This window comes from Balaenoptera physalus (genome assembly GCF_965194825.1).
Source record: "Balaenoptera physalus genome assembly, chromosome: 5".
NCBI classification, from domain to species: domain Eukaryota; kingdom Metazoa; phylum Chordata; class Mammalia; order Artiodactyla; family Balaenopteridae; genus Balaenoptera; species Balaenoptera physalus.
The window spans coordinates 114,136,708-114,157,411 of record NC_138884.1 but is presented as its reverse complement, the minus strand read 5'-3'; the positions used below and the strand labels follow the sequence as shown (position 1 = coordinate 114,157,411).

The following is a 20,704-nucleotide window of genomic DNA, read 5'->3' as shown; positions in this document are numbered from 1 at the left end:
ACGGTCCATATCCCTATTTTACAGATGTGGAAACTGAGTCTTCACAGTGAGTTCATCGAGGTTTCTGCAGCCAGGCGATGGTGGATCCAGCACTTCAAATTAAAGCTCTTCTTCGTCTTTGACAGGGAATATTCTCACGGAACATGGTTATTTCCCACAGTTGTGTAATGTTGGATGAACGTGCCTTGGCTCCCACATCTGTAAAATCAGGATTGAGACAATGATAACCCACTAGTCACCGGATTTGTGAGGAACAAATGGATTGGAAGGTGCTTTTTAACTTTGGAGTGGGCTCCGGTGCCCATTTCCCCAATAATGGAGCAACTCATAGGCTACCTAATCCCGGCCTCATGGAGAAAGGCAGCCAAGAGTCATTTGTCAGCTGTGACCTTTTCATGACAGGCCATCTTCACAAATGGCTATCTCACTGTGGCAAGTGCCAATAAAATAGGCACTCCCCAGTCAGCGGCTTTGATGTTCCTCCTGAAATTGGTCGACTGCATCTCTTAGCATCCGAGTGGCAATTGTTCAGATTTTTTATTTGCAGGGTAATTGCACAGAAATGACAGCCCTTGGGGGGCATGCCAGCAGCTGAGAGTTGTTTGATTGTGCTTCAGTACTGGGAACCCCTTCCAAGCTCATGTAGCTATCAAGATGGAGCAGGGACCTAATGGCCACTGCCCCAAGACCCATTGTTAAGCCCCTGTTTGGCTGGCAGCGTGCTGTCCCCAAAGGGACTGTGGCATCACAGCTGGGGTTGCAGAGCATGCTGGAAGCACCTGCCAGGTGCCCCCTTTCTTTACTAGAATCTGCATCAGATATCCCTGCAACCCTCAGCCCCAGGTTGATATGTCCCTGGTCTGGACTCTGCCATCTGGAGAGGTTGGGAGAATCGCCCAAGGTCACTCCATCAGTGAGTGGTTGAGCTGGGGCTCCCACAGGGCACGTCTGCTTCCATCACCCATGCCCTTTCCATCATGGTGCTGGGCCCGCAGTGACAGCGAGAAGGCTTCAGCCTCCCAGCAGGGCTGTTTGGTTCTCTTCCCCACGTCCCCTCCCTTTCTTCCACCTTTTTCCTTTTCCTTGCCCTTCTCAGCTTTCCCCTTTCCCTCATTCTCCTTCACTTCCTTCTTTAGAACATTTTGTAGCCTGTTCAACGGGCCGAGACCTCCCGGGCCATTGCAGGATCCTGCACTTGAGATGTTCACGGTTTTAGGTGAGCAGCCAGTTTGTGCATCGACCGTTTACAAGTTTGCCTCCTGCTTTCACATAGAAGCCACCTGACTATGCTGAGCTCCGCCTTGAATGAGTGGTATGTGACTCATTCAGAAAGACTTGTACGACTGATTCAGGGAGGAAAAGAGAGACAGGCAGAGGGATAAAAGTGGACTTACTGCCTGCCCACCGTTTCTGTCCAGCTGATGGGTTGTCAGCTCCGGTCAGAGGCAGCCATCCTGAGTGGCCTGTGTGCACCTGTGACACTCCACAGACATCCCAGTTTTCTGATGGGCTCATTACAAATGCACAGATGCATGATTTCCAACCTGGAGGACTCTGGAGGGCATGTACATTTTAGAATAAGTTAATCAAGTTCCACGATAAATTTCTGTTGGATTGAACTAAAATTACAGGTTAATTTGAGAATTGTCTTCCCCTCCAAAAAGGTGGAATGTTTCTTATTTTATGTGGATCTTCTTTTAGGATCTTTAATAGATTTTATATTTGTTTCCATTAAATAGGGTGAACATCCATCTCGATATGCTTGGGACAGTCCCATTGTCCCCTGTCATCCCCATGTCCCTTCCCGTTAGCTCTTCCTTTTACTCTCAACTTGGGCGATAAATCATAGGGTCACCTTATGCATAAGGTATACATATACATAAGGTCTTATGTATTCTTTGTGATGGTTCCCAGATACATTATAGGTTTAGTTGCAATTGTGAGTTATTACCTATTTTCAATTATGTTTTGGGCTTATCTGATACTGATGTAAAGAAATGTTACTAATTTTTATAAGTCTTTCCAGACTCCCTTATTCTATCTCTGGAGCCAGACTGCTGGGTCCAAGTCCCTATCTCTGGCACTTTATAGCCTTGTGACCTTGAGCAAGTTACTTAACCACTCTATGCCCTAGCGAACTCATCTTTCAAGTGTGGATGATAGATACACCTACCTCTTAAGATTGTTGTGAGAATATGTCTGTTGATTCTGTTGATTTTTTGCATTTGGTCATAATGTCTACAAATAATCACAGCTTTGTAGCCTCCTTTCTGATCCTTACACCTCATTTCTTTTTCTTATCAGTGTTTCAATGTCTTTATCTGCTTATTCCATCATCTCTCTTATTTCCATTGGTTGATTTTTCCCTGGATTATGGATATTTTCCTGCTTCTATGCATGCATGGTAAGTTTTGATTGGATGGTAGGCATTGTAGATTTTACATGTTGGGTACAGGATTTTGTATTTTCTTTAATAGTGGAGTTTTTTTTTTAATTAATTAATTAATTTATTTATTTTTGGCTGTGTTGGGTCTTCGTTTCTGTGCGAGGGCTTTCTCTAGTTGCGGCGAGCGGGGGCCACTCTTCATCGCGGTGCGCGGGCCTCTCACTGTCGCGGCCTCTCTTGTTGCGGAGCACAGGCTCCAGACGCGCAGGCTCAGTAGTTGTGGTTCACAGGCCCAGTTGCTCCGCGGCATGTGGGATCTTCCCAGACCAGGGCTCGAACCCGTGTCCCCTGCATTGGCAGGCGGATTCTCAACCACTGCGCCCCCAGGGAAGCCCCAGTAGTGGAGTTTTGACATGTAGGTATGTTATTTTGGATTAATTTTATCCTTTCAAGGCTTGCTTTTAAGCTTTGGTAGGTTGGGTCAAGAGCTGCCTTTAGTCGAGGGCTAATGTCTCCCCGCTGCTGAGGCGACACACTTCTGAGCACTCTGCCTGATACCTTGTGCGTTATGGGGTCTTTTCACTCTGGGTAGTGGGAACAGAAACTCTTCCCAGCTCTGTGTGAGCTCCAGCAATGGTTCTGCCTATTATTTCTGGTGGTTCTTTCCCTGGCCTGGCATCGGTTTGTTATTTGGGTTTTTTTCAAGCGTGCACAGTATTCAGCCAAAGCCTTGAGGACACTCCTGCAAATCTCTGGATCTCTCTCTCTCTTTCTCTCTCTCTCCCTCTCTCTCTCAGCAGCTCCTCCTCTTTAGGACTCTGCCCCACAAATTCTAGGCACAGGGGCCTCCCAAACTCTGCTTTTGTTTTCTGAAAGTACTGAGCCTGCTGGTCTCTCCCTGGGTTCCCCTAGTACACAATCCTTTTGTGTACTAGGAACTGCATTCAGGCTGTAAGCTGGGGCAACCGTGGGGCACCTTGTCTATTTCCTTTCTCTCAAGTATCCCAGTTCTGTGCTGTCTGTTGTCCAGTGTCTGAAAACTATTGCATCATGTGATTTGTCTAGTTTTCTAGCTATGGGAAAGCAAATCTGGTTACAGAGTAAATTTCTTCCCTGTTCCTCTATCATGGCCAGAAGCAGAACTTTCTAACCTATCCTTTTTTGATTGATTTTTACTTCTAACAGATCCTTAAAAAGAAAAAAAAAACCTATCCTTCTGTTATTGATTTCTACATTTAGTATGTTTTAGATAGAGAACAAAGTGTATATGATAACAAGTCTTTGGAATGTATTGAGGCTTACCTTGTGGCTTTATTTGTCCTCAGAAAGGCTGAGTATTTTCTGTTAGATCTGGAGAAAGGAGCAGTAGAGGCAGGGAAGACCCAGGTCATGAGAGGCCTGACAGCTACACTGAGAAGCTCAGACCTTTTGAGGAAAAATTGACAAGATGTAGGCACTTCGTAGAGAATGTTTCCCAGGATATATTCATTAGTAGTTCTAGAAGTCAGTCTCTGTTGAACAGTCCTCCTCTCCTGACCTCTGCTCTCGTTGGTTCTAAGGGTTGGGGGCCGTGTCTTAGTCTGACCTGTTCTTTTCCTTCTGTTCGTCAGTGTGAGATGGAGGTTAAGGTTGCAATCCCAGCCCCTGTCGAGAGCTGGATTGGTTTCTGGGGACTGAGGGGCCCTGAGGCCAGACACTTCAGCAAGGATAAGGTTCCAGTCTCTTGATGCCCACCTCTGTTGTTCTGTTAGCAGAATTTTAATTGATGGATCCAGAAACGAAGGCAATACTTCAGTTCATCTTTGGTGCATTCTCTTGCCGGTTTTGCGCAAAGTATATATAAATTTCTCATAAATATTCTCTAGGAACATTTAAATATAAATGAAAGTGACGTGACCATATTTTCTGCTCACCCACGATTTCTGGTATTATTTTAATGATGTTGCTCTCCATCTGGGTGGTGTGTCTACCACATAACCGTTCACCCATCCATTATTCATTCACTATTTCCAGGTTTCGCGATATGCCATGCTTGCATACTTCATTAGCAATCCCTCTATCAGGAGTGGAACTCTTGCAGTGCAATCGACCACGCATCCTAGTGTGTTTCTGCAGCGGCCTCGGCAATTATGCAGAGGTGGCTGGCGCTTCTGTCAGGAGCAGCTCTTCACACACCTGTCATTTCAGAAGTGACTAGAGCTGAAGCATGAGAATAATGTGCTCATTTTCAGATGATCTGACAAGAGAGAAAACTGATGGTACAGGTCTTTATAAAGCTTAGAAAAAAAGGCACATTGGAAGGGAATGCATTTGAGGAAGAGGCGAGAAAATCCATTCATCCACCTACCAAGACTGGGAAAGCCTCCAGATGGTTCTCTTCATGTCTACTCTTGCCCCTGTTTTATCCCTTGAGGCAGACTCTGTCAAAGTCATCTCCCTGAAACACCATTTTAAGGAAAGTTTCTTTCTTTTTTTTTATTTTTATCTTATATTGGAGCATAGTTGATTAACAATGCTGTGTTCGTTTCAGGTGTACAGCAAAGTGATTCAGTTATACATATACAGATCTATTCTTTTTCGAATTCTTTTCCCATTTAGGCTATTACAGAACATTGAGCAGAGTTCCTAAGGGAAGCTTCATATTTCCCACTGCTCCCAAACAAAACCCAGATTCCTGAGCGTAACATTCAAGGCCTTATGAACAGTCTTCAGCTTACCTTTCTCATCTTTTATTCTACTTCTACTTTTCACATACCAAAATGTTGCCATGGTTATCTTTGGATAGTTTGAATGTAGTAACATTTTTCTATATTGTCCATTCTAAAATTTACTTTTCATTTGTATCAAACTTACGCATGTATGCATTCTTTTAAAGAGTCATGTAGCTCTACAAGTTTTGTGCTGAAAAAAAAAGCACCCCTTGCAGCCACACACATACACATTTTCAAATCCCCAGAGGTAACAATTTTTAATTTTTTTAGTTTTATCTTTTGGTGTTTACCTCCATATCTTTAAATACCATGCTTGTCTTCCCATTTCTTGATTTCTCTATTTTGGGTATTATCTATTCACTTTTCTTTATAGAAGATAAGATTTAGCTGTCTTTTTCAACCTGCAGCACATAAGCCCTTCCTGTCCTCCCCGACATTCCATATAGTTAGATCCGTATTTAAGGTTTCTATTATGATTATTTAAAAGTTATTCCCATCTAAGCCATATAAAAACAGATTTATTTTTATTCCTCTGTAACTTTTTGTTTTTTCTGGAGTTATTATTGTTCTTTGGTTTCTTTTTTGTAGTTATCACTAATTCAGTTATGTAGTTATCACTAATTCAATTACTTCTTGATGGATGGCCAAATATCCTATCAGGTCTGTCACACAAGTCATGTCTTCTATTAATTCCATCTTCTTGAGGACATCTGTCTCTGTACCTCTGGAGAGATGTGCTCCAATCTGGACGTTGCCCTCTATACCTTATGCACAGCTGCCATCTTGAAGTCATGCTACAAATTCACTTCACCCCTCTCTTTCCCGATATGTTCCTTATTTTAATGAAATATAGCCTGTATTAGTTTCCTAGGAGAGGACACATGGGAGATTTAATATTTCAAAGCTTTGCAAGACTGAAGCTGTTTTTACTCTGCCCCCGTACTTGATGAATAGTTCGACCAATCTTGGAATTCTGGGAAATTTCCTTGAATAATTTTTTTTTTATAAATTTATTTATTTTATTTTATTTTATTTTTGGCTGCGTTGGGTCTCCGTTGCTGCATGCGGGCTTTCCTCTGGTTGCAGTGAGCGGGGGCTGCTCTTCATTGTGGTGCACAGGCTTCTCATTGTGGTGGCTTCTCTTGTTGGGACCACAGGCTCTAGGTGTGCAGGCTTCAGTAGTTGTGGCACATGGGCTCGGTAGTTGTGGCTCGTGGGCTCTAGAGCGCAGGCTCAGTAGTTGTGCGCACGGGCTTAGTTGCTCCACGGCATGTGGGATCTTCCGGGACCAGGGCTCGAACCCGTGTCTCCTGCATTGGCAGGCGGATTCTTAACCACTGAGCCACCAGGGAAGCCCTCCTTGAATAATTTTGATGATTAACTCCCTATCTTTAATCTGTCTTTCTAGAGCTCTAATTATTTAGATGTTGGACCTCTTGTCTATTTTTCTTTTTTACTGTTTTCCTTCTCTTTTTTCTTTTGCTTTACATTCTGGGGAATATCTTAAGTTTTATCTTCCAAACTTTTGATTTTTTCACTTATATTTTTAATTTCTAATTTTTCAAGAGTTTTTTTTCTCTGAATGCTCTCTACGAAATAACATTGTCTTGTTGTTTTAAGGCTACTATAACTCTTGTATCTCTCTGAGAACATTAAGTTTTTCCAAAAAATTCCTGCATATTTACTATTACTTCTACGTTCATTAGAGGCTTTCCCGGTATGTGGCCATCCTTGGTGGTCTGCTCATATTTAAGAGTGGAGTACTTAAAAGCTACTTGGGGCTTCCCTGGTGGCACAGTGGTTGAGAATCTGCCTGCCATTGCAGGGGACACGGGTTCGAGCCCTGGTCTGGGAAGATCCCACATGCCGCGGAGCGACTAGGCCCGTGAGCCACAATTACTGAGCCTGCGCGTCTGGAGCCTGTGCTCCGCAACAAGAGAGGCCGCGATAGTGAGAGGCCTGAGCACCGCGATGAAGAGTGGCTCCCACTTGCCGCAACTAGAGAAAGCCCTTGCACAGAAATGAAGACCCAACACAGCCATAAATAAATTAATTAATTTAAAAAAAAAAAAAAAAAAGCTACTTGGAGGCTCTGAGCTGTAAGTAGGGCTTGCAGACTGTGACCTTCACTCTGGTGTGACTGGGCTGGACCACTCACTTGGGGAATTCCCAGTGTCTGTAACTTCAGAGCTTTCTTGAAATCTGGTCAGAGTGCCCAGAGAAGACCAGTCTCCTGCCTAAATGGTAAAGGCCTTGCTGCCCATATGTCAGGAGCCAAATGAGGGAAGAGAACTGAGATTTTAGTAGTCAGTATGTAGAGTTTTACTTGAGTCCTTCTGCCTTAAAGAGAGCAGTAGATCCATGTTATAAATCTACTGTCTTTCTCCAGGAATCTCAACTGCTAATATTTTTCTACATTGTGCATGTTTTTTGTAATTAGAAATGAAAAAATTTTTAAAGGAGGAAAGAAAACTCTCAATATTATAAACTGTTGTTTTATCTTTTTCCAGCAATGCAAAGGAGACTCTATTTAACTAATTATAGTAATGATAATCAAAATAATAGTAGTAGTAAGAATATGGCAGCTACTATTTATTAGGGGCTCATTAGGTAGCACAGACTCTACTAGGCATTGTTGCCTGTCATTTTATTGTTTGCTTTTCATAGATAAAACTGAGACTCAGAGAGGTTAAGCAACTTGTCCAGGTCACACAGCTAGTTAGGTGGTAAGTTTGTAGTAGGAGATAACAGATAAGCCATAAACAAAAGAAATAAAACTGTGCTGACTAGTTTAAGGCAGTACTCTTAATTTGTTTGAGATTTTTGCACTTTAATTATCCAGACGATGGGTTGAGTGGCAATGTCTTTCCAGGCATAGAAATCAATTTTTCTATCTTAAATTTAAGCATTAATGATGTTTATTTAGCCAGGTGTTATTTCATTCAATAAACATTAACCCAACACACCTTTACTGAGTCCACTCCCCTCCTGATGCAAGATAAAGGAGAGAGTCTTCAATTTTGAACCCATCCTGCAAATCATGGTTTAAACTGACCTGCTTTTTGAGAGGGCCAGCCACTAGAATACGAGTGCATTCTTTTATTTAAATAGTGTTTCATCAGCATCTCCTCCCAGCATTTGGATGTGAGATTCCTGATGTGACTTCTTTCTGACCCCTCTCTTTCCACATGGAGGGACTTTGCTAGTGACATCCTGGCCTCTCTCCATTCCTTGCCCACTTCTCTTCAAGGAGAGTGTTATCTGATTGGCAAGATTAAAGTAGGAACTGAGCATGCTCAGTGCAACTCCCTCCTCTCTTTGGAAGCCAGCCTGCCTGCAGGAAGCCCCCATTTTCTGACTACGATGTGATGAGCTAGCAGGGAGGCCTGCTGTTTGGAGGAGTGTCCACTCCTTTGCAAACACATCTGAGCGACATTCTCTAGTCTAGTTTCCATCAATATGAAAGCTGACATTTGGTGTCTGTCTGGCTCACCCATGCATCCAGTTGTATATGTTTCCAAACTTGTGCAAGGAGGAGGGGTGTAAGGTCCTGAACTTCTTAGAATCTCAATAATTCTTTGCTGATTGACAGGTTGATTTTATTTTGTGTTTAAAGGACATCCCAATGCATAGAAGAAATTACTTCAAAACTGCACATTCTGTCAGGGAAACTAGTTAGGAAGTTGTTTGAACTTCACATTTAAAATAAGAGTATTTAGCAGCATATTGTTTTGCAAATGAATTTTTATTACTTTAGGTAGCTTGAATATTTAATTAAGCCTGTCATTAATACCTCATAGAAATGCAAATCTGTATCTTTTCCCAGGAGTTCTTTTAAACAAGGATGAAAGCCCTCTTTAGAGGCATATTCTCATGGTGCTAGAATTAACAAATTAAGCTTTCCGAAGAAGAAAGAGGATGTTAGAGAATCTTTCTTTTGTTAATTTCACTGTCCAAGTTGTTCTTGAAGTACATGCAAAAGGATTTACACTTATCCCACATTTTAGGAATGACTTTGCATAAATAAAATGAGATCTCCCTCATGGCCCCCTCACTCTGCCCTGCATCTCTGCAGGGGACTAGGCCTTACAGGGTATTTGGGCCACTACCTGTCCAGGGGTGGGGAAGATTGAAACCACATGGAGGAAATGTGAAAATATGAGCTCATGGCAGGTGTGTAATGAGGGGACCTCTCGTCCATTTCTTGTTCACCTGCCTGTCACTCATGTATTTCCTTTTTAGTAACTTTAATAGGCTTGCCAAAGCCCTTTCTGTTGCCTCCGGAGAAAGGCTACCTACCTTCCCTTGGCAGTGAGGGTCTCTGTAATGCGGTTTCTGTCTGACCTCTATGTCCTTCTCTTCCACTTTTCCTTTCAGCTTTGGTCTAATTCACCCTCTCACTAACCCCATAGGGACCCCATACACTCCTGCCTCAGTGCCTTTGGTTGTGCTCTTCCCTCTTCCTTAATGCCTGGATCCTTCAATATCCAGTTCAAATGCTGATATCTTCACAACCTTCCCTGACCCCTCCCCCTCTTCCATCCTCTAAAATATCATAGCACTATATATGGACCTCCTTTTTGGCACCAACACGTTCTACCTTTGATAATAAAATTAATACTAACAATAAACAACAACAGCTAGCTATCATTCAACACTTCAGTGTGTCAGGCACTGTTGTAGTCAATTAAAAGTAGTAGACTATTTATTTATTTATTCATTTATTTTCTTTCAAGTATTTGTTCTTGTGTGTTTTTTTTTTTAACAGCTTTATTGGAGTATAATTGCTTTACAATGGTGTGTCAGTTTCTGCTTTATAACAGAGTGAATCAGTTATACATATACATATGTCCCCATATCTCTTCCCTCTTGCACCTCCCTCCCTCCCACCCTCCCTATCCCACCCCTCTAGGTGGTCACAAAGCACCGAGCTGATCTCCCTGTGCTATGCGGCTGCTTCCCACTAGCTATCTGTTTTACATTTGGTAGTGTATATATGTCCATGCCACTCTCTCACTTTGTCCTAGCTTACCCTTCCCCCTCCCCGTATCCTCAAGTCCATTCTCTAGTAGGTCTGTGTCTTTATTCCTGTCTTGCCCCTAGGTTCTTCATGACCATTTTTTTTTTTTTTTTTTTTAGTTTCCATATATATGTGTTAGCATACGGTATTTGTTTTTCTCTTTCTGACTTACTTCACTCTGTATGACAGACTCTAGGTCCATCCACCTCACTACAAATAACTCAATTTCGTTTCCTTTTATGGCTGAGTAATATTCCATTGTATATATATGCCACATCTTCTTTATCCATTCATCTGTCGATGGACACTTAGGTTGCTTCCATGTCCTGGCTATTGTAAATAGAGCTGCAATGAACATTTTGGTACATGACTCTTTTTGAATTATGGTTTTCTCAAAGTAGTAGATTATTTAATAATCAAGATAACCTTACTAGGGACTTATTTTGCTTCTGGCCACAATGGAATTGAAGCATCAAATTATCCCCTCACCTAAAACAAAACAAAACAAAAACAATGAACAAAATTTGAAATAATGTTTTTTTTAAAACACTGGACAACAGTCAAAAGTGATCCCTGAGAAACAGGGAACAAATGAGTTGAGCCCTGTGACTGTCCTGGGTATGGCCCTGAAAGAGCTTCCAGGCCGTCGCACAGGGGAAGGAAGCCAGGGAGAACCTGGTGGACTCTTCGAGTCAAGAAGACAAAGCTAAGAATTCAGAGAAGCTAAGTCATGTGCATGACTAAATAAACATAACATAACTAAATAAACATAACACCTGGCTAAATAAACATCATTAGTGCTTAAATTTAAGATAGAAAAATTGATTTCTATGCCTGGAAAGACATTGCCACCCACCCCATCATCTAGATAATTAAAGTGCCAAAATGTCAAACAAATTTAGAGTACTGGCTCTGGAGCCTATGCCTTTCACCATGGTGCCTACTTCCCTCCTCAATTCTGAGCTCTTTCAGGATTAGATACATGTCTGGTGACACACCCGTCCCCATTCCCTGGGTGCGTCACACATTCCTTTATATTATACATATTTGGTGCTCATTAAATTTTTTTGGATGAATGAACAAAGGTGTAAATATATTTTCTGTTTGTGAACTTACTGTGAAAAAAATAACTGTGGGAAGAAAGAGTTTGCTGGAAGACTGTTAGGATCTGTAAAGCACTTCAGAGACTCAGTTTCCAAGTGTCCCCATGAGGAAGTACTCAGACACCGCTCTTGGGGCCCCATTCTCACAGGGCATCGCCCAGTCTTGCAAGGACATTGGACCACCCCTACGAGCTGTGCAGGCTCCTTCATACAAGCTGAGTACGGCTGCTGGCCCACGAAGAAAGCCCACCTAGAAGGCGCAGGCCAGTGATCCGTAATTACCATGGAAACAGGTCACCGGGCTGTCACAAGTGGCTGTCACCTGGTGCTCCAAACTAGGGAAAGACTGGGGTCTGGTAGCATCCTTTTGATAACAAGACTTCATGTTTCCTTTCAAGCAGGGAAATGAAGTGTCTTCTTCCAGAGAAGCTGTTTTCATGCTATAGTTCTGTGTGTTATTGCCTCTGACCCCTGTTGCTAGTGGGCTGCTTTGTGACCCACATATGCAGGTCCCCACAGCGTGTCTTTGAAGAACTAGTTTCACTTGTTGTCCTTCCTTCTCCGTGGCCTGTGGTAAGCACCACCTCTCCAAGAAGCCTTTGCAGGTCCCCCAGCAGAGTTTTCTTTTCCAGCCAATAATACCCAAAGTGGGCTATTTGCTTCTTTGGGGCACTTTTTCCCTCCTTCCTGCAGCAGAGTTTTTCCTGAAGGACAGATCACACAGGTGAAATCTGAGCTTTTTAAACTGGGATTTGCCTTCCTCTGAAGGACACACAATGGGCACAGGAAAATTGCGCAGCCATGGGAGAACCCGGGCCACCATCTTCTGCCAGCCTCTATGCCGTGTGAATATTTTCCCTTGTGCCAGCTACTTTAAAACCTCTGAATATAAACATATGAATCTTAAAAATAGGTTACGTAGCAGGAAACAAAATTCCACAAGCTTTTTTTTTTCCATTTTTTTTATTGTGGTAAAATATACGTAACATGAAATGTACCACCTTAACAATTTTTTCAGTATCCAGTTCAGTGGCATTAAGTACATTCACATTGTATACAGCTGTCACCACCATCCATCTCCAGAACTTTTAATCTTCCCAAACTGAAACTCTGTCCCCATGAAGCACTAACTCCCACCCCCTCCTCTCCCCAGCCCTTGGCAACCACCATCCTACTTTCTGACTCTATGAATTTGACTACTCTAGGAAACTCATGTAAGTGGAATCATACGGGATTTGTCCTTTCGTGACTGGTTGATTTCACTCAGCATAATGTCATCCATGTTGTAGCATGTGCTAGAATTTCCTTCCTTTTTAAGGCTGCATAATATTCCACTGTGTAGATAGACCCCATTTTGTTTATCCGTACGTCTGTTGAGGGGCCCTTGGGTTGCTTTGACTTTGGCTATTGTGAATATATTCCACAAACCTTTAAAGATGAAATGAAAGGCTTCATCGAGCTATGATGCTTGTGTAGGCTACTTTTGGGGTTGTACTTTAGCTTCCTGTGCAGGGGAGAGGGGTGCACACTTACAGGGACCTACCTTTAGGGGCTCGGGTGGTGAAATCAGAGAAGCAGTAGACTAGGTTTTTCCCTGTAGCAAGTTTCCTAGAGAAAGTGTAAGAGGTAGTGATAGCAGAGAAAAAACGTAGAGAAGCTGGAATGAACTACTTAGTTGAGTGAATGCGTATAGTGAATGGATTCTCTCATCTAGAGGCTGCTGGGCCCCTCGGGTGTTGGGCCCTCCCCTGGAGGAGCTCTGTCCTGGTGGGTAAACAGTGTGGTGCCAGCTGGGGAGAGGAGCTTGAGAGACAAAGGAAACACAGAGAAGAGGGCGACAGATGTGGAGTGAGGATGCAGCTCACTTGGGAACCAGAGACGCAAAGGACAAATAGGAAATTTTCAAGAGGACAAAGATGCGGGATGTTTGAATCATAGCAAAGAGCTCGGATGATTGATAGACACAAAGTGCATGGTGTGCAGGGCCCTGAACTGTCAGGAGTAATGGAAGTCCCAGGTATGTGGGTGGAGGTGGCAGAACAGACCAGACCTTTCCAGCTGTACCTTAGCTGGGATCGGGGAGGGAGGGCCTCAGGGGCTATGTTAGGAAGACTGAATTTTCATCCTTTAAGATGGGGAGGCTTGAAGGATTTTGCCCTGGAGAGCAACGCAGTTCGATTTACCTCCGAGAGTGATAAATGTGGAATGAACAGCTGGACTCTGAAAGCCCCGCAGCATCTTTATAAGCAGAGAGGCCCTTGCTGTCTTAAACTGCGCACTGAGATTCCAGCGCTGCTGCCTTGTAACTACTTGAGACCTTGCTCAGAATCCTGAATCGAAGACTGGCTGCCTGCCTGCAGGAATATAAATATACCGTGCTTTTGTAAGCCGCGTGCTCTGTCCTCCGCCGTCCCTCCACTTACTGCTCTCTGGTTCTCTGGCTGGCCCCTCCCAGGTCCGAGGAGAGTTGCTTCGCGAGAGGGTGCAGCAGCTGGAGGCCCAGGAGGGACGCTTTGCCGAGTCCCTCGTCTCCCTGCAGTTCCAGAAGGCGGCCAGGATGGCCAAGACCCTGTGGGCGTACACCGCCCTCCTGACCATCCAGGACCTGCTCCTGGAGGAGCTGAGTGCATCAGAGACCCTGACCAAGTCGGCCTGTGCGCAGATCCTGGAGTCACACAGCCCGGTGAGTGACAGACCTGGGAAGGAAGGCGCGGGGGCCGCACCACATACCTGGGTGTTTCGTTCTGGTGGCCCCCTCCACTTCTCCCACCATTAGGTGGGTGGTCCACTGTCCTGTGTCCACTGCAGGGTCTTGGAGAGGATTGAGTGAGGAAACCTACATGGGAGCATGGTGCACCCTTGCAGCCCAAGGCTGCTCTATTTCATTGCCTCCAAGGAAGCAAACCTTTTGAATTTTAACATTTTTAAAATCTGGGAAACTGGGATGCCTCTTGCAGCCAACAGCAGTATTGTTTCTTTCATACTACTATGAAAAATAGCCGTGTAGCTTTCAATGAATGCTCCGAAATAACGGATTATTTTTTATTTTCAAAATTCTCATTTTTCCTACGTGCTGCTTTTTTTTCAAGGTGTGAGAGGTATACTCATAAAACAAAAGCTACCGACGTAACGGTTTTGAGGACTAATTTTAGTCCCTGTATGTATAATTTTAGAATTTCATGTATTATTATATTATAATAGTTACTTATAGTGAGGAAAGGGAACGCACATTTATCGAGTGTCACGTGTGTGGCAGGCAAGCACTAATGAGCTGTGAAATGGGCGTACTCTCATTTAAGCGTTAACAATTCATTACTTAATTGTGCGTCTTAAGATGATCATTTAAGCATGATTATTAATAAGTTGCAATTTTATGCTGCTTTGCAGTTATGCTCTTCGTCAGACATGATGCCAATTAATCATCAAACCATGCCATGAAGTCGGTACCTTTCCTGTGCTCAATTCTCAAGTAAAGAAATGAGATTCGGGCAGGTGGCAGGTCAAGTTCTTTCCGAGGTCCACAGAGCTAATGAGTGACAGGAGCCAGAAATGTATCCCTTTCTGACTTCAGACCCCTGGGTCACGTTCATGGACTATCCCGGTTGATCTTGCTAATGGGGGTTCCCGTCATTTCTTTACAGAAGTCATAAATAACATGAGACTCTGAAGAGTCCAAGCTATTTTTCCAGCAAACATAGTGCACCCTGCACTGTGACACCTGTTTGTAGGGATAGGAAAGAAGGGGAAGCTTCGTTGATATCCCAGCACAAAACATCCAAACGCTGGGTAAATAAAAATAAACATACTTTTTAATGCTTTACGAGTTCGCCAGAGAATGAGGAAAATCCCCAAGGGCTAAGGATAGCCTGGAGAAGCTGAACTCATAGAGGGAGATAGAAGCAAATCCAGAGGCTGAAATCTAGGGGCAAAGGGTGACCAGAACGCCCAGGGATAGGGGATTAATTTGAAGGACTAGGAGATGGGGCTGCGGGATGTCCTGAGGAGACAGAATGCCCAGTGAGGCAGGAGGAGAAAGCCACCTGTGGTCAAAGGAGCCACCAGGGTAACCTGTCCATCTTCAGCCCTGCTGGTGGCAGGGGGTGAGAGGAGGGAGCGAGTCTCCTCTGAATTTGTCATCAACGGCTTCTGCTAATGTGACGAAGGAATCCAAAAATACTTTAGCCATTCAGTCGGGAAATCTCCAAGGTGATAAATTAAGTTTAAATAGGTCCAGGTGGGCTGCCTGCCCTGGTGCATGGCTAAAGCTAAGGCGGAGCCTCTCCAGAGGAAAATATTCTCAATCTGGGCACCTCAGGATTTCTACAGATTAAGTTCAGCCAAATATGAGTTCTCAATTAAAATTTAAAGAGTCACTGAACACATAAAGACGCAAGACAGGAGGACCTGTATATAAGAGAAACAAAAAACCAACAGATTAAAATCCCCAAAGACTTTAGATGTCTGAATTATCAGTATAGAATATAAAATAATGATTTATGAAATTATTTTAAAAGTTAAAGATAATTCCAAAATGATTTAAAAGTTTCATTCACCCAGAGAGCAGAGAGATTCTCAACTTGCCTATATGTAGTAGAAGACCCAAAACAACAAAAAGAAAAATTGACCAAACAACAGGGAGAAATTGATAGATCTCTCATCATGGTGGGAACTTTCAGCACACCTCCTTCTGTGGTTGATCATTGATCAAATGAAACACCAGTGAAGGTATAGATGAACTGAATCACCCATTTAACAACCTGTATTTAATATACACATGCAGAATCTCACAGCCAACGGTTAACGAACATACGTTTTTCTTCAGCACATATTAGAACAGTTAAAAAGTAATTGACCATGCATTACCCTGTTGACTGCCTTTTTGAAAAAGGGCAATTAAGTTTAAATCCGTTTTCTTAAGAGATTAAAACTTCCATACTTTGGAAGTTTTAAAGCATACTTCTTAATAATTCATGGGTCAAAGAAATCATAATGGAAATTTTAAAATTCAAAGAACAGAAAAATAATGTAGATACGATGTATCAAAATTTGCAGGATTCAGCTAAAGCAGTTTTTAGAGAGGAATTTATGCCCTAAACTTATATTGAAAAAGAAGAAAGGCTCACAATTAAAATCATATAAAAAGTTAGGGGGATAACAACCACAAATGAACCTGTAGAAAGTAGAGGGAAGGAAGGGAGCATAAAGAAAATTAAAAACAAAACTACAGTAGCAGGCTTCCCTGGTGGCGCAGTGGTGGAGAATCCGCCTGCCAATGCAGGGGACACGGGTTCGAGCCCTGGTCTGAGAAGATCCCACATGCCGCGGAGCAACTAGGCCCGTGAGCCACAACTACTGAGCCTGCGCGTCTGGAGCCTGTGCTCCGCAACAAGAGAGGCCGCGATAGTGAGAGGCTCGCACACCGCAATGAAGAGGGGCCCCCGCTTGCCACAACTAGAGAAAGCCCTCGCACAGAAACGAAGACCCAACACAGCAAAAATAAATAAATAAATAAATTAATTTTTTTAAAAAATAAATAAGTGTGAGCTACTAATAATAACTACCATCCTGTAGGAAAATCCAAAATGAATGTCTCCATTATTAAAAAAAAAAAACTACAGTAGAGAGAATCAATAAAGTGAAATGTTGAATTTTTTGAAAAATGTCTAATAAATACACAAATATCCAGAAAGACTGACCATTTAAAAAAGAGATAAGGGACAAGTAATATCAGAAGTATAAAAAGCAACATAACAATAGATGCCCTAGAGTTTTAAAAAATAAGAGAATTCTATGAACAATAATTTTATGTAGATGACTTCAGACACTGCAATGAAACAGAAAATTTTCTAAAAAACTATAGATCGCCAAAATTGGCTCAACTAGAAAAAAAATCTGTATAGTTCTATTACCATGAAAGAAATTGATTCAATAGTTTTGAAATCTTCTGACACACATGCAAAGATATCTTACCTTGATAGTTTTACAGGTGAGCTCCACCAGACCTTAAGGTAGCAAGTTTTTCCAATCTCATATAAGGATTATTTCTGATGTTAAAGAAAATAGGGAATATTCCTCATTTCATGAAGCTCAGATAACCTTGACACCAAAACCAGACATGAATAGTATGAGAAAGTACAATTACAGTTGTCTTATTTTGAGCATAGATGTACAATTCATAAACAAAGTATTGACCTAACCCAGCCATCTGTAAAAAGGATTTAATACAGCATGACCAGACTGAGTTTTTCTCAGGAATGTAAGGTTGGTTTAACATTAAAACATTCATGTACAAAATTCATTAGATTAACAGATTAAAGAAATGACTCCTATGATCATTTCAGTATATACAGAACAAGTATTTTACTGAATTCAGCACCCATCCAACGTAAGACTCCTTAGCAAATTAATAATAGGAGGAAATACCTGCAGGATGTTTACCCAAAACCCACCGTAAGTATCGCTGCCGGGTGGTTGGCATGGAGGTGGCCACTGTCGGGAATTATAGGTGAAGCAGGTGAGGCCTTCAGAGGAAGGGCAGGTCCAAGGTCATGTATCAAACAAAATATATACACTACCAAACGTAAAATAGATAGCTACTGGGAAGCAGCCGCATAGCACAGGGAGATCAGCTCAGTGCTTTGTGACCACCTAGAGGGGTGGGATAGGGAGGGTGGGAGGGAGGGAGATGCAAGAGGGAAGAGATATGGGAACATATGTATATGTATAACTGATTCACTTTGTTATAAAGCAGAAACTAACACACCATTGTAAAGCAATTATACTCCATTAAAGATGTTAAAAAAAAACAACAAAAAAACAAATTAGGAACAAAATAAGACACTAGGAACCTCTGGCTTTCAGTTCCCAGTGCATCTCTTCATCATAAATGCTCTGAGAAGCACCTCAGTTCAGCCCTAAGACACCTAATGGCCCTTTCCACTTGCAACAACCCTTATTCCCATTAGTAATTGGGCAGCACAACACTGACATTTTCAATTTTATCTTAAAGCCCTTTTGAGTGACATCAAAGCTTTCTTATTCTCAAGTGTGTTTAGAATAGATGAGTTAATGTGTCCTGAATTGGAAGCAACTGATAATAAATCAGAGGATGCTGCATTATTAAATTCCTGGTAAAGCGATGGATACGATGCCGGGTGTTTTTGGAGTGAAGATTTGCATTTGGAGGGAAGACAAACCTGTCACTTTGCTCCTGATATTAGACTTTCATTCTGCAATCTGATCATTCTGGGAAAACCACTTTCCCATTGGGAACGGGCTTTTAAGCTGTTACACATTCAGGAGAATTTTAAAAAGCATGAAATGAAATGCTTTGGAAGCAATGACTCCTAAGAAAACTATATCAAGTTCCCCTCACTTGATGAAAGATTTAGACTCATTTTGTGAAATTGGGACATAGGCAAATGCATAAATGAATCATGGGCAAATTTAAATGGGATGGACTTACTCATAACTGATAATGTGACCCCAGACTAACTGTACCCACTGTATTTGCATTTCAATTTAAGTGGCTGCATATCCACTTTTCCAAGCCTGGACTGGACATCTTTCTCTTCTCCCCTCTGCCTTACTGCCCACTTGCTGCCAGTCACCCAGTCTGTCAATCCTGCCTGAATTTTCTCACTTCTGACCTTTGCCACTCAGCTTCACTATTCAGACAAATCTGAAAACCAAAAATCACACCAAGAGTAGCTTGCACTAACTGAGCTCTCGTTAAGTCCGAGGCATCGTGTTAAGTGTGTAAACTTTCTGTCAACCCCAGGATGCTTTTATTCCCATTCTGCAGATGGAGTTGAGGCTTAGGACGGTTAACGCATTTCACCAGGGTCCCACAGCTGGAAAGCAGAGCCCACAACTCCTGCTTGCAAAGCCTGGCTCCTGTCCTGACATTGATTTCCACCTGCCTTCCTCCTTCCCTCTGCAGTCTCCTCCACACCGCAGCCAGAGGAGCCTTTCTGAAAAATAAAAATGATCAGTGACAGCCCCATTCCCAGCTCCATATTTTAATATTTACCCTCTACCCCTCCCTCCCTCAGACTCTGCATTTTAGCCCCTGGACCTTCTTGCAGCTTCCTGAACACTTGAGACACATTCAGGCCTCCATTCCTTGGAAAGACCTCTGCCTAGAATGCTTCTGCTGCCCACCTGCAAACTCCTCTCCATATTCTAAGACAAGCCTCATGTTGCCTCTTCTGTGAAGCCATCCATGATTCCCTTGGACAGAGTTGGTCTCTCCCAGCTCTGTACTCAAATAACTCTCCATCTCGATTCCCAGAGACAGGCTGTTACTGTCACTGTTACTGTGTTTGAACAACTGTCTCCCATGCTAGACCGTGAGTTTCCAGAGTCTAGGGGCCATGTCTCATTCACCCAGCATCCCTCGTGCCCAACAAAAGGCCTGGAACTGTCTCTCTATCTGCCTGTCTGTCTGTCTGTCTTCATCATCATCATCATTTGTCCACCTGTCCAACCATCCATTCATTCAAAAGATGCCTACAGAATGCTTTCCAGAGACAATAGAAGCGAGAGATGGGGCCCAGAGTCAGAGAAACTTAAAATCACTCCTCTCTCGGGTTCTTGGAACTTCAGGAGATCTCCTTGCACTGTCTGCACCTGAGCTACCTTATCGATAAAATGGGACTACCTTGTGCTGTTTTGTGAAGATTAAATAAATTAATTCATGTAAAGACAGCGTGAATCAAATCTAGCACAAGGTGGACATTCGGTATGTGCTAATTGCCGTTATTATTATTAATAGTAAGATGAAGCTGATTACTGTGACTCCTTCCACAAGCCAGGTGCCTGCTTCCTGCTGGGGAGAAGGATGAACAAGACAGTCCCAGAGTCCCTACCTGAGCATCTAAACTCTAGTGAAGAGAGCAGGCATTAAGGAAGACAGTTCTAGAACCGAATCTTGGATTCCAGTTGTGCTAAGTGGCAGGGGTTTGGAGGAGGACTGACCTCTGGGAGAACCTCCCATCAGCATCTTAGAACCTGCAGGATACCAGGTTCCCACCTTGTTTCCTGTTCCTAACCAGGGCTAACCTGGTCTCGGAAAACCAAAGTGTGACTCGCCAGCTCTCTGTGCTCTGCCTGTTTTGGGGACACTGGCTGGCGTGGGTTTGTCCTTTCCTTCCCCACACTGTGGGCTGGGGGCTGGCACCTCGGTGGAAGTCTGGTCCGTGACCAGGCTCCAGGCGTGCTGACAGAACACGCTGCGGGAAACTCATTAGTGCTGCTGGAAATGCTGTGTTTGGTTATGTTTCCAATTTGGGACGCAGCAATGAGAAGGCTGGTCATAATTGGAAATCTCAGCGTGATGGTAGCCCACGCTCAGAGCATTCCAAAGCTTCCACGGCCCTGAAGGCACAACCCATGCGCTCTCCACACTACGACTTCAGTTTACCTCTCTGGCCATTTTCTCTTCTGCCTTGGTTTCTGAGTAGTGTTTCTGAGCCTCTGGGGA

At 43.1% G+C, this 20,704-nt stretch overlaps 1 protein-coding gene across 5 annotated transcripts in view; it reads left to right on the top strand.

Moving 5' to 3' along the window:
- The window catches only part of EVC2 (EvC ciliary complex subunit 2), a 144,927-nt gene that overhangs the window by 103,457 nt on the left and 20,766 nt on the right, over positions 1-20,704 (top strand). For all 5 annotated transcript variants that reach the window (XM_082462752.1, XM_082462748.1, XM_082462751.1 and 2 more), the window contains one exon: positions 13,676-13,903. In XM_082462752.1, the coding sequence (XP_082318878.1) occupies positions 13,676-13,903 (228 nt within the window). The remainder of the gene's footprint in view (positions 1-13,675; positions 13,904-20,704) is intronic.